A 15,007-nucleotide genomic window follows, 5' to 3' on the forward strand; every position below is an offset into this window, starting at 1 on the left:
TACACTTAATGAACAACCATATTTCTTTACGTACTTACATTTTTACATATACATATCTCCATTCAAATTAAGTTCTTAAATTTTAAAAATCAATATTATAAAGGCATAATTTTACTTATTAGTCATAAATCGAGTATGCCAAGTTCCATAAAATTAGAATGCTAAAGTTTTTAAGTACATGCATTTTGATATCAAGATGCATTAGAAAGATATCCACTACTGACCAAGAAAATGATACCATACATAAAGTTCTTACTGTACAAATTAACTATCTTCAGAAAAATAGGAAAATATTACTATAGCACTTAATACTTACAGAAAGGAAAATTAGCATAGTCATTTTAGTAGACATGTGAGAAATAAGAGAAAGATGTGCAATATGTAGCAGTTGCAGCATGGCAAATGTAGGATATAAAAAGACAAGTTACTTACAGTAAACACTTTATACATCCACGAAAAATAATGAAGATACTAAAGTATCTATATAACTCTTGTAACTCTTGTGTTAAATTAAAAATAAAAACGAAAAAAATTTTAAAAAACTCAAAATGGGTCAGTAAAGTATTTGAATTTTATTTGCAAGGCTAGTGTGATGTGCTAAATTATGTACCCCCAAAATTCATGTTGAAGCCCCGACCTAGAATGAAGAATGAAGTCCTTAGACTGTGACTATATTTGGAGATAAGGACTTTAAAGAGGTAATTAAGGTTAAATGAGATCATATGGGTGGGCCCTAATCCAATCTGGTGTCCCAATAAGAGGAAACGCCAGGGATGCAAGGACACATACAAGAAAGGTCATGTGAGGACAGCAAAAGGAGACTGCAAGCCAAAGTGAGAGGCCTCAAGAGAAACTAAACCTGCACACACCTTAATCTTGGACTTCTAGCCTCCAGAACTGTGAGAAAAGAAATTTCTACTGTTTAAGCAATTAACTATGTGGTATTTTGTTATGGCAGCCCTAGCAAACTAAAACACCTGGATTCCAGAATGAGATTATTTCATATGCTGAAGCAAACTCCCTGACTATAAATTACCGTGATTTATAATTTTGGAAATACAGCAAGAATTTAGACTAAATATAAAATTAATGAGAAAAAAGAAGCTAAGGAGTTTAAAAGAAAATTATCAGATCTTTATAGATCTTTGTAGATCTTTGTAGATCTTTGTGTCATTTAAAGTTAATAATGAAACCCTTATAAAGTAATTTGGTATTATTTAAAATATATGCTACAGTTTTGGGTACCAGAACACCCAAATTTTTAAAGTATAAAACAGTTTCTATTTCTTAAGCTTCAGATTGCACAAAATACACCTTGTGCCCAATTCCAATCACCAGAAAGTAGACTAATACAATCAAGGGAAGTGCAGCATGCCACATGCAATGAGTTGCTTTGACCTACCATATTAATAACACTTTTTATTAATTTTCCATCCGATTTTCCAGGACAACTTTCTTTTATCTTTATAACAGGGACTTCCATTATTTTAATAGTCTGTGGAAAAGACACTTAAGTATGAGGTTAAGAAAGCTATGAAACTATTAACACACTGATGGAAGAAAAATTGCATTATATAAAAAAAAAAACTAAACTAAACTGAAACCTAAAACTCCATACCTTTAAGGCTTTTATAAGTTCTTCTTGTTTTCCAGCTTCTTGAACCAATATCACTCTTGTTTCAATCTGAGGCATCTCTTCTGTTAAAATTTAAAATGTTTCAATATGTTTATCATTAATTAACATCACAATCAGTAGCTCCTTATCGCTCTTTTGGCTATATCTGGTATGTATTACATCTTTGAGGGAATCAAAACTTTCTCTAAATTTAATAGGACTCAACTCCCAACTTACTACAAAAATATTTGGCTATATATCACTTTAGAGAGAGAGAAACCATATTGTAGCAGGGTATACAAATATCATTCCTCCTAGCCAGAGAATGCGCTATCTTACATAGTCATCCTCCTCAACAGTGCATACAATTTTAGGAAAGACCCATTTATAAAGTCGTAAAGGAAAAAGTAGCTCTTCACCTAACTAATCATGACTGTGTAACTTCTAGCTAACAATGTTGTAGCTAGACCGCCCTCACATACAGAAAACGGATATCCAAATTAAGATGCCTCCCTTTTCAAAGCTGCAAAGCATACAAATAATCTAAATAATACTCAGAAAAACGAAATAGTTTAAAGGAATTCTGTCAACAAATATTCACTTAATACCTGTGCTCTAGCATTACAGTTGGTATTAAAATTAAATCATAAGAAAGTCACTAGTAAGTTTGGAATTAAAATAGAAATTGATTGTTTTAAAGCAGGTAACAGGTTTACCTTCTACATATGAAGTAGATTCAATAAGTAAGTTTTCCTTGGAAATCTCAGTAACTTTAGAATCAAAAATGGAAAAGTCTGCCAAGCTAGTCCTCCCAGTAGTGGATGTTAATACACTATTTTCAGCCATGATTTGTATTCTTCTAAATCAGCTGAAAAAATAAAATTTGAATAAAAATACATAAACATGGTCATTGGGCAAAAATAAGTATTAGAGGCTCTTCTGTACCTAGAATTTATAAAAAGTATTATTACCCATTTTTTTAATGAACCAAAGAAAAGTCACTGAACTTCTCTGAGCCTCTTTTTCTGTAAAATAAACATACTAATACCTGACTCACAGGAATATAATAAAAATAACAATGTATCAAAAGCACATAGAACATTACTAGACATACAACACTCAACTGTAATCATAAATATTATTCTACCTCCCTTCTCCACACCTTTGCCCTCAACCAATTTCTCTTCCTATATTCACTTGTAACACCACCATAACACACCTCCCACAAAAATCCTAGCCAAAAATCTGAGATCTATCCTTATTCTTTCCTCTCCCACATTTCCCTCCCCAAAATTCCTATCAATCCTACTTCAACTATTTCTGGGATCTGGCCCCCCTTCTCTATGCGCTCAATGCCACAATGGTCACTTGGTCTAATAAAACAGGTCCACACAACTTTACCATCAGTTTCTTTAGAAATCACTCTCCACATGGTTTTCAGAAATATGCACCTAAATACAAATGTGACCATATCACTTCCCTGCTTAACAACTTCTGTGAGTCCTCCTTATATGTCCAAGTCCAAATTCACCACCAAGTTCACAATTTGTTCCCAGCCTAACTATTCACCCTCACCCTCTGTAACTCCCCCAGTCCCTATACAATCTATGCAACAGCAACAATGAATTTTTCAGCTATTTTTCATGCACAAATCATAATTTACATCACATCTATTTGCATTTAGTGCTCCACTCTCCACCTAGCTTGTCTTCTAACCCCCAATCCATCACTCTTGACTCATACTCTGTGGATGTCTCTAAACCACTCCTGTATAATTGGGCTGCTCCCTTGTCAGTATTTTCATAATTCTTTAAAAACACCTCTACCCTAAAAGGTTTGACAAAACAATTATGCATTGATGAGTGCCAATATAACTCTGGACTATGAAAGAAAATCCTTTTTTAAGTTTTCCAGTACTTAAAAAGAGTTTAAAAGCTAGACAGGGAATAAAAGGTTTAACAGGTTTTCATCAGGGTGGGTTTGGTGGCTCACATCTGAAATCCCAGCACTTCTGGAGGCCAAGGCAGGAGGATCACTTGAGGCCAGAATTTCAACACCAGACTGGGCAACATAGCAAGACCCCATCTCTACAAAAAATTTAAAAATTAGCCAGGTGTGGTGGCAGATGCCTATAGTAGCTACTCAAGAGGCTGAGGCAGGGGAACCACTTGAACCCAGGAGTTTGAGGTTGTAGTGAGCTGTGATCCCACCACTGCACTCCAGCCTAGGTGATAGAGCAAGACCCTGTCTCTCTAAAAAAAAATTTTTTAGAGATTTTTATCAATTTTCAATAAGTCAACTTTACTGAGAGAAAATTTCTAAAATATTAGGCAAATATACAGAGGACCCACCTTTAACTAGAGCTACTTGTCAGACTTTCCCCTTTCCTACTTCTTCAGATTAATAAAATATACAAATGCCTTCCTCCAGAGTCTTAGCAAAGTAACAGTTTAAACTGTATGCTGTGAAGAAACAATAAGGTATCACAACATCATTTTTGGATGCTGAAAATAAGGAATGTAATGACCTGCACACTAATAACAGCACAGCTGTTAGCGTGTCATGTGCCACTTCAAAATCAGGCAACTCAGCTTCCTGTCTCAGCCCTGCACATAGCCTCAGTTTCCACATTGGTGGAACACACGTAGTACAACTCAAATCTAGTTAATATGAAAACTGATTAGATGTCTGAAAGTGAACAACAAACAACTATTCTCATGTAATATTCACAATATGGATATTTCTTATTGCTTTACTATACATCCATGTCAATTATTATTCTAAGGCTCTCCAAAAGAGCGGTCCAATAGTTGTAACAATCTTAATTTAGAATCAATGATAAATTCTATCCAGCCCTATTATTTTAAGTCTTCTACACTCAACCATTTCCAATGAAAATGCATTAATGTGGCTTTCATTTGAAGTCCCCTTAAAAGAATGTTTAAAAAAAAAGTCAGGAGATGAGCTAACCTGCTTTAAGGACTGGAGGAGGGAAATCAAAAATACCATTTGAAAGGCCGGGCGCGGTGGCTCACGCTTGTAATCCCAGCACTTGGAGGCCAAGGTGGGCGGATCACAAGTTCGAGACCAGCCTGGCCAACACAGTGAAACGCCGTCTCTACTAAAAATATAAAAATTAGCTGGGCATGGTGGCAGGCGCCTGTAATCCCAGCTACTCAGAAGGCTGAGGCAGGAGAATCGCTTGAACCCGCGAGGCGGAGGTTGCAGTGAGGCGAGATCCTGCCACTGCACTCCAGCCTAGGTGACAAGAGGTAGACTCTGTCTTAAAAAAAAAAAAAAAAAGAAAATTGAAAATATTTACGTTTTTCTCCTATGCGTCCCTCTTTAAGAGGGAGCACAACAAATGATCAAAAGCAGATGATTAATAAAAGGCAGGGAGCATAGCAGATGATCAAAAGCAGATGATTAATAATTAAAATTGTCCCTGTTGATACTGTATATGATCAATTTATTGCCAAAACAGCTTCAAAATTTATAGAGAAAAAGAGATGCATGGTAACTTGATGACTAACATCCAACAGTCTGATTAGAAATTGAAATATATTAATCACTTTTTTTCAAGTTACTGTATTCCAGAAGCCTTTAAAATAAGCACAATAGGATCAGTGTTCATAAATTTACACGGCTTCTCACCCAAGAACAGACCCAAAGAGCTTCTAACTAAACACACTATAACACATGCCCCCTTTTATCCCAGAGATAACATCTGCCATGTAAACAAACATTCAAGTTTCCTTTTACTTAAATACTTTTTAGGCAATCATCTTCCAAGGTGAAGGACTAAAATGCAATCCTGGGTATAATGGTGGTGTTATTAACAATAACATTACCATTAACTGACATTTTACTTAACGCTTAATACGTGGCAGACATTGTCCTAAACCTTTTAATCTCTGCAGTAATCCTAAGAGGCAGGTACTATTACTATTTTCAATTTATAGATGAAGAAACCTAGGAACAGAGAGGTTAAGTAACTTCCCCTAAGTCAAACTATTAGTAAGGGGTAAAAGAAGTATTCAAAGCCGGGCTGAATCCAGAGGCTGCGCCTTTAACCACTAAGCCAGACACATCTGTGCCGGGTGGCTGGGGAGGACGAGGGGCGGATGGCCTAGATTTATCTTGCAAAAACGAAAAACTAAACTTCCCGCAAAGAAGCCAGGATGAATCCTAGAATAAAACCACTGCACACTCTGAGATAAGCCCCCAAAGGCTGCAAGTGCCGGTCCCCAGAGCCACAGGGCTGCGCGGCTTGCCAAAATCCCTTTCCCAACTCCTTCCCTTCACCCACACTCTTCCGTCCAAAAGAGCCAACAGGTGAGGGCGAAGATGCCCAGCAATACTGGGGGCTTCGGGCTCCCACTCCGCGTCAGGGCCCAGCTGCTGGGGGTGGGGTGCGGCGAGGGAGTTCCCGGAGCCGGGAAGCCAGAGCTGGGGCGCTCCGGAATTCGCGGTCACTAGGGGCGGGGACGTCGACCGCAGGCAAAAGAGCCCTTGGCTCTGGAGCCGCTCGCCCACTTGCACCTCCCTCACTCACACAGAGTCCTTACCACCCTCAAAAAAGCCCTAGGACTTCCACCTCTTCAAACGCCGACTCCTCTCACAGATACCGCCATTCCTTGCCCGCGGCCGCCACAACCGATTCAAAAAGTAAGCTGCTCTCTCTAAGAGCCATGCCGATTGGCGTGTGATGTCAACCTCTTTCCCATAGGCAGGAGTCTCCAGAGGGGCGGTGATTGGTCGAAGCTCTTCACCTCCCGGCAGGCGCCGCTCGATTGGTTGTGCGTGTGTTTCAAATAAGCCCAACGGCTCGGCGTCGGGACGTCAGGAGTTTGCCGGGAAGTGCCCGGATGTGGCCAGGAGGTGGCGGTGGTGGCTCCTGAGCTCTTATAGGAGTAGCAGGTGTTTCTGTGACTACCGCGTATTTACTCGGTAAACATCCTATTTCCTGAGGAAAGTTTGGGTGGATTCTCCTCGGCCCCACCCAGCTTTTTTTTTTTTTTTTTAAGCGATACCAAATCTTCTAAACTTAAATCAGTGCCGCCAGAGATAAATGTTTCCCTGCTGGTTGCTGTGAGCTGTAGAATTTTCCCATCGGGATGCTTTCTGCTTTACGAATGTATTTAAATATGAGTTAAGGGATTTTGACTTTGATAGTTGTATTGGCGTGTGGCAGGGCCAAGGACCGGTCCTAGAACTCGGGCTCCACAGGTGGACTTCAAATCAGCAGCCTCTTATTTAAATCCTATTATTTAAAGCTCTGCGCTCCCATCTAGGGAATATCGCGGGTTAGAATCAATTCTTAGAAATTAGAAAAATTCTCGGATTTTTTAAAAGATAAGCTTGCATTTAATAAAAATATGCCACTAGATTCTAGAATTTTTGGAGCCAAACTGCCTCCTCGTTGCCCCCCTCCGCCCACTAAGAACTTGTACTTTCCCCTAAAGTCTAGTCAAGAATTTATCAAGTTTTTCCTGTGATTAGTGTTGCTATTATGAAAAATAATTTATTTCTTTATTCTCTAAATATGATACCGTATAACACAATCTCTTAAGAAAAATACACCCCCACCAGGTGGGTTTTGCATAGTTCCCACCTGAAGGCTAATATAAATAAAAGAAGAAAGGGGAATCAGATGCCAGAACCTAAATACCAATAAGAAGAGGCAAACGTGTACTTTGGGATGGAACACTTGTGAGCATCTCAAGCAGGTCGTGGGGACTTACAATTTTTTCTGATTTTGTCAGGCAATCTTAGAATGCCGGAAAAGTTTATAATGCTGTCCACAAAATGAATGAAGCAATCTGGTAATTATCGGTTTCCCTGCTTGTCAGTATTTAAGTCTGACCTTCATTAAAATGCTGTGATAACTGTTAGGGCAGAAGAAAAGAAAAATAGGGATTGAAATTTCCATTTGGAATGTGCTTGCATATTTGGAAGTTGGGTGTGCCCAGCATTCCAAAAATGTTCATCACTGAAAACATATTAAGCTACTGTGGGAAGCAGCCCTGCTTCCTTTGTGCACCGCTTTCTGCTCAACAGACTTTCCAAGGCTAATGATTTACTGTGTATGGTATCATTGCCATGAATTTTAAACTCCCCTAACAAAAGCTATACTTGATTTCTTTTAAGGGATGTGTGGCAGTTATATTAACAAATAAAATCTTTTTCACTCTCTTAGGTCTTCATTTACTCAGCAAATATTTACTAACTTTAAGACAGCCATTGTGCTTGTTGGGGTTATAAAAATGAATACGGCATAGAAAACTGCCTCTCTGGACCACACAATCTGGTGAGGGAAATTAGCAGATAAACAGATAATTACAGTATAAGGGAGAGAAGAAAGAGAATCAACATACTGATAGTTTACTATGCACTTTATACCTTATTTAATCCTTAAAACAACGCACAAGTAGGTATCATAGTCTCGTGATACCATGAAACTGTAGGAAAGGTTTAAGTAACTTACCCAGTCTCCTAATAAATATTTTAGCCTGCATTAGAACCCAGAAATAATAGATGAGTGTAAATAAAGTCTAGTATAGATCTGTCTGCAGGCTCAAAGAAAGCAATGTGGAGAGGAGTATTTCAGAAAATTGTGTGTATAGGTGATCATATGCCACTTAATTGCACCTAGCAGAGGGCAGGTGTCTGGTAAAGTAAAACATGATCCCTAATCTTCAGGTCTTTTCAAAAAGCTAGTACTGCAAAGGCAAATGTTGCATATTGCTCTCTAATACAGACAGGAATCTCACATGTAGGTACCAAATAAATATTTCTAGAGTGAATGAGCTAGATCCAAGTTCATTCATGATATTTGAGAGACTGGATGTCCTGATTAACCTATTCATAGGTTATTCATTTAATGACTATTAAGCACCCATTAGGCACTATGCTAGCACTGAGAATATAGCTGTGACAAGACAAACATGGACCTTGTTCTCATGACACTTCTAGCAGCTGTATTTGTGGTGAAAATTTATTGTATGCATAGGTTTTCACAGAATTCAAATACCTACAAAACAATGATGCAAGTAACTTAGTCTTACTGAGTCAGAAACTGTTTCAAGTGCTATAGTGTTTCAAGATCAGCATTATGAAAAATGTTTAAATACTATATAGGGCATAGGCAATTGAACTGAATGGCATATTAACCTTGAACTTTTTTAAAAAATTAAATGCTTAATATTAGCTTGTTTACTTGCACTTTAGGCTGTCATAAAAGCTCAGTATATATAGGAGACAGTAAACAGTTTGGTGTGCCTGTAGCAAAATACACATGAAGAGGAGAGTGGAAGACAACTGGCATATGCTAGGTTAGGCTGGGTGTGGGGCTCATGCCTATAATTCCAGCACTTTGGGAGACTAAGGTGGGAGGATGCCTTGAAGCTGAGAGTTCAAGACCAGCCTAGGCAACCAAGTGAGGACCCCGCCCCCGCCCTGCCCCCAGTCTCTACAATAAAAGTAAAAATTAAAAAATTACCCGACTTCGGTAGCATGTGCCTGTGGTCCCAGTCCCCAGGAGGCTGAGGGGGGAGGATTGTTTGAGCCCAGAAGTTCAAGGCTGTAGCGAGTTATGAGCTCGTCACTGCACTCCAGCCTGGGCGATAGAGCAAGACCCACCTGCCCCGCCCCCATCTCTTAAGAAAAAATAAATGCTGGCCAGGTGCGGTGGCTCATGCCTGTAATCCCAGCACTTTGGGAGGCCGAGGCAGGCAGATCACGAGGTCAGGAGATCGAGACCATCCTGGCTAACACGGTGAAATCCTGTCTCTACTAAAAATACAAAAAAAAATAGCCAGGCATGCTGGCGGGCGCCTGTAGTCCCAGCTATTCGGGAGGCTGAGGCTGGAGAATGGCGTCAGGAGGCGGAACTTGCAGTGAGCCGAGATCGCGCCACTGCACTCCAGCCTGGGCAACACAGCTAGACTCTGTCTCAAAAAATAAAAATAGAAAATAAAAAGTAAAATAAATGTCATGTTAAAAGGAGCTTGGGAAGGGCTCCACTGCCATGACAGAATTTAAACTTTATGCTGAAAGCATTGAAGATCAATTAAAAACCTTGAAGCAAGAAAATTTTATGGTCTTTTTTGTTTTGTTTTGTTTTGTTTTTTGAGACGGAGTCTTGCTCCGTCGCCCAGGCTGGAGTGCAGTGGCCAGATCTCAACTCACTGCAAGCTTTGCCTCCCGGCTTCACGCTATTCTCCTGCCTCAGCCTCCCGAGTACATGGGACTACAGGCGCCTGCCACCTCGCCCGGCTAGTTTTTTGTATTTTTTTAGTAGAGAGGGTTTCACCGTGTTAGCCAGGATGGTCTCGATCTCCTGACCTCGTGATCCGCCTGTCTCGGCCTCCCAAAGTGCTGGGATTACAGGCTCGAGCCACGGCGCCCTGCCAGTCTGTGCTATTTTTTTAAAGGTAGCAATCTGGACCGGACGCAGTGGCTCACGCCTGTAATCCCAGCACTTTGGGAGCCCAAGACGGGCGGATCACCTGAGGTCAGGAGTTTGAGACCACCCTGGCCAATATGGTAAAACTTTGTCTCTAAGAAAACTACAAAAATTAGCTGGGCGTGGTGGTGCGCACCTGTAGTCCCAGCTACTCCAGAGACTGAGGCAGGAGAATCGCTTGAACCCAGGAGGCGGGGGTTGAGGTGAGCCGAGATCAAGCCACTGCACTCCCGCCTGGGCAACAGAGCGAGACTCTGTCTCGAAAAAAAAGAAAAAAAAAGTAGCAATCCAGCAACACAACACAACCTCACTTGAAATAGAAGAATGAAAGGGAAGAAAGACCAGTGAGAATACAGTTGAGTTCAAACTCATAGGAAATGATAGTCTGAACTAAGATAGAAAAGATGAATTGGAGAGATAAAGAAGGAAAAATTACTGGGACTTTGATTAAATATAGAGGATGAGAGTGGAATCAAAATATGTAAAAATTACTACATCCATATAAATTTCTGATAAATAGCAGTATCATTAAATAAATAGAACAATTTCCAAATTCAGAAAACTAGTTCTCTGTCTTTCTTCTTTTGATGAACCAGCCAGTTAGATTCACAGTTCCTTGAATTTTTGAATCCCAAAACCTCAATTCAACACTTATTTTGAAGGACAATATCCTTAATGTTTTACACTCAGAATTGCTTTAGCTCTGAAATGTTAACTTCAAACACTCCATTCTGATTACAACATTTTCTTCCCATCTCTTAATCCCTTTCACACATGAATCAAGGATATTTAGCCTTCAGTTCGCCCCAATGATAGCATCCCTTTCTAAGCCATGGTCATTAAGTCAACTGCTGAAAGACCACCACTTTCACTGTCTTACTTCTCTTCCTGCCTCTCTGATCTTTCCTTCTCAGTTTCCTTTGCCTAGGTATTATTTTTCCCCAAACCATTATTCTCAGGCAACCCCCTTTCCCTAGGTGAACTCGTTCATTCCCAGGGATTTAAGTTATATGCATATGGTTCCAAGTCTCTCTTTCTTGCCAGACCTTGTTGAAACCCACTCTATAAAGCCAGTTGTTTACCAATTTTTTCTGCTCCTGTGACCCACAATCCTATCAAACTCTTTATGTGCTAAAGTGAATTCTTCATTTTCCCCAGCTCTCCATCTTTTCTCTCTTCTGCTTCTTGTATTTCTCTCTTGTTTAGTAGAATTTCCATTCACTCTGACTCCCAAGTTGTATCTCTCAAAGTCATTTTCCTGTTCCCTTCCTCCTCTGGGTCTCCCTGCACCACCACCCCTAACATCATTCTCCCAATTTGACCTGAAAAACATTTTTAGAATCTGAATCTTCCCCTTTCAGTCCACTGCCCGAGTTTAGGCCTTCATTATCTCTCATCCAAACTATGGCAAGGACAGCCTTCTAGTTGGTCTTTTGGGAACTAATCACTCTCTCTACTTCCAGTCATCATTCACAGAATTATCTTCTTTTAGAAAACTAAATATGACGATGTATCCCCCTGCTTAAAAACAAAACTAAACCAAAAGACATAGTTTCTTCACTGCTCACAGGATAAAGTCCAGTATAGGATGGACTTCCCAACAGGACTGTAACCTAATTTTCTAAAACCCTCACCCCTACCACATATGGACCTTGTGTTCAGCCATACTGAACTTTTCTTGAGTCCACAAACATTCCCGGCGATTTCATAAATCCCTACCTTTGAATATTCTTTTCCACCTGCCCTGCCTCCCTTTGTCTGCAAGAAAATTCCTATTCATTCAGGACCCCACTCAAGCATCACCTCAATGAAGCCTTCTTTGACTATCCGATGGAGAGTAAACTGCTTCTTCTGTTTTGTAAGAGCTTAATACTGTTTATACCTCAGTATGGCTTCTGTCACCTTGTATTGTAAATATTGGTTAACATGGCTGTCTCCTCTGTTAAAATATGAGCTACCCAAGAATAGGGAAAAGAACCATATCGTTTTCATCTTTGTACCCTGGCACTTGTGCTCTCAGAAAATATTTATGGAGGCTGGGCACAGTGGCTCACCCCTGTAATCCCAGTACTTTGGGGGCTGAAGTGGGCAGATCACTTAACCTCAGGAGTTTGAGACCAGCCTGTGGCAACATGGAGAAACCCCATCACTACCAAAACTGCAAAAAATTAGCTGGGCATAGGGGTGCACTCCTGTGGTCCCAGCTGCTCAGAGTGGGGGACTGGGGTGGGAAGATCTCTTGAGCCCAGGAAGCGGAGGTTGCAGTCAGCTGAGATCACACCACTACAGTCTAGCCTGGGCAGCAGAGCAAGACCCCATCTCAAAAAAAAATTTGCAAAAAAAGGGAAAGCGGGAAGATAATCAGATTTTTTAGTACTTTGATTTCTGTCTATATCTTATTTCATGTCAGAGGCTGGCTGGGGTTTCTGCATCTTTTTTTTTTCCATCAGTAAATTAGCAGCCATGAATACTCCTTCTCTAATTGTTACTGTTGCTTTATCAGTTGTTCATGATGTCAAAATAGGTCAGTAAGTTCATGTTGACTTATTACTGCCTATTCCTACTTATTAACTTGGTTACAGTTTTGTGTATAAATTGGAATAAATTATCTGCATACTAAATATTAGAATGTGCTTTCTAACCCTATGTGTTTCTCTCTCTCTCTTTTTTTTTTTTTTTTGTTTTTTTGTTTTTGAGGTGAGTTGGAGTTGGCTTTGTCACTCAAGCTTGAGGGTAGGCACCGTTATAGCTCACTGCAGTCTCAAACTCTTGGGAGTTCCTGGACTTCAGCAATCCTCCCACCTCAGCCTCCTGAGTAGCTGGGACTATAGGTGTGTGCCACCACACCTATCTAATTTTTTTTTTTTTTTTTTTTTTTTTTAATTTCAAGAGATGTTGTGTCACTGGCCCACATTGGTCTCGAACTTCTGGGCTCAAGCAGTTCTCCCACCTCAGCCTCCTGAGTCACTGGAGTTACAAGGCATGAGTCATCATACCTGGCTAACCCTATGTTTCCTAAAAATATGTGGTAACTGGGCTGGGCGCGGTGGCTCACGCCTGTAATCCCAGCACTTTGGGAGGCCGAGGCGGGCAGATCACGTGGTCAGGAGATCGAGACCATCCTGACTAACAATGTGAAACCCCGTCTCTACTAAAAATACAAAAAATTAGCCAGGCATGGTGGCGGGCGCCTGTAGTCCCAGCTACTCGGGAGGCTGAGGCAGGAGAATGGCATGAGCCCAGGAGGCGGAGCTTGCAGCGAGCCAAGATCGCGCCACTGTACTCTAGCCTGGGCGACAGAGTGAGACTCCGTCTCACAAAAAAAAAAAAAAAAAGTGGTAAGTGTTTCCATGATTACAGGGTATCTTAGCCCATTTCATTTCTATAAAGGGATAACTAGCTGGCCACAGTGGCATGTGCCTGTAATCTCAGCTACTCAGGAGGCTGAAGTGGGAGGATCACTTGAGCCCAGGAGTTCAAGGCTGCTGTGAGCCATGATTGCACCACTGTTCTCCAGCCTAGGTGACAGAGTGAGACCCCATTCTAAAACAGTTTGTTTTTTTTTAAGATGGAGTCTGGCTCTGTCATCCAGGCTGGAGTGCAATGGTGTGATCTTGACTCATTGCAACCTGCATTTCCTGGGTTTAAGGAATTCTCCTGTCTCAGCCTCCCGAGTAGCTAAGATTACAGGCACATGCCACCACAGCTGACTAATGTTTGTATTTTTAGTAGAGGTGGGGTTTCACCATGTTGCCCAAGCTGGTCTCAAACTCCTGACCTCAAGTGATCTGCCCGCCTCAGCCTCCAAGGTGCTGGGATTATAGGCCTGAGCCACCGCTGCTGGCCTCATGGCTCATGGTTCTGCAAGGCTGTATAAGAAGCACAGTGCCAGCATCTGCTTCTGGTGAGGCCTCTGGAAGCCTCCATGCATGGTAGAAATGGAAGGGGAGCTGGTTTGTGCAGAGGCATCACATGGTGAGAGAGGAGGCAAGAGTGAAAACAGGGAGGTGCCAGAGGCCAGATTCTTATTTTCAGAAACAAGGTCTCATTCTGTTGCTCAGACTGGAGTGCTAATCATAGCTCACTGTAACCTCAAACTCCCGGCTCCCTGCCTCAGAGTTCTGAGTAGCTGGGACTACAGGCATGAGCCACCACACCTGGCTCAGACTGTTATGAACAACCAATTCTTACAGGAACTAATAGAGCTAGAACTCATTCATTACTCCAAGGACATCACCAAGACATTCATGCGAGATCTCCCCCATAACTCAAACACCTCCCATTAGTTCCACCTCTAACACTGGAGATCAATTCAACATGAGGTTTGGCGGGTCAAATATCCAGAGTATAACAGGGAGTAATATTCAAGGAATGTGGCTTAAAATAATGCAAGCCAGTGTTTCTCTCTTAAATCCCCATAGCGTAATTGCTGAAACCTGATTTCTTCCAAGTCAATTTTCCAAGATTGCTTATGCAAATTGCCTGGAAGTAGCTACCAACACTGTTTACTTCTCTCTGTGCAGACGAAAAGCTTCTTGTCTCTTAGCCTGAACAATTCCCCACTACTTCTTTGTTTCCCTGGGTTTTTGCCTTAGCCATCCTCTTCTGCAGTGCAACTACCAGATAGAGACACTTTGACTCGCATGCTGTCATTCTCAAGTGGGCCTCTTCTCCTTGGGCCACCATCACTTTGCAGAGATTTCACACCTTGGGGTCCCCGAACACTTCTCTACAATAAGCTTCCCCCGTCTGCTTGAGAGGCTCTATAGCTTTAGAATAGGGAGTCTGATTCCCTGGGTTTCAGACCTGGCTTTTTCATTTCCTAGCCATGTGACCTTAAGCAAGTTATTTTACATACCTATGCCTCAGTTTGTTCTTCTGTAAAGGATATGATAGTACTTATCTCAAAGTATTGTTATGAGAAT

General features: G+C 41.0%; 1 protein-coding gene across 9 annotated transcripts in view; it reads right to left on the reverse strand.

Annotated features, from left to right (window-relative positions):
• The window catches only part of ECT2 (epithelial cell transforming 2), a 67,025-nt gene extending 60,666 nt beyond the window's left edge, over positions 1-6,359 (reverse strand). For 2 of the 9 annotated variants that reach the window (XM_030929353.1, XM_030929343.1), the window contains exons 1-4: positions 6,184-6,345; positions 2,332-2,483; positions 1,619-1,698; positions 1,403-1,495 (exon numbers count right to left, since the gene is read on the reverse strand). In XM_030929353.1, the coding sequence (XP_030785213.1) occupies positions 1,403-1,495; positions 1,619-1,698; positions 2,332-2,461 (303 nt within the window). In that variant the 5' untranslated portion in view covers positions 2,462-2,483; positions 6,184-6,345. The other 7 variants (XM_030929361.1, XM_030929347.1, XM_030929366.1 and 4 more) reach the window with 5 other exon arrangements.
• Between the last annotated feature and the right edge of the window lie 8,648 nt (positions 6,360-15,007).

Source organism: Rhinopithecus roxellana, chromosome 1 (assembly GCF_007565055.1).
Source record: "Rhinopithecus roxellana isolate Shanxi Qingling chromosome 1, ASM756505v1, whole genome shotgun sequence".
Classification (NCBI taxonomy): Eukaryota; Metazoa; Chordata; class Mammalia; order Primates; family Cercopithecidae; genus Rhinopithecus; species Rhinopithecus roxellana.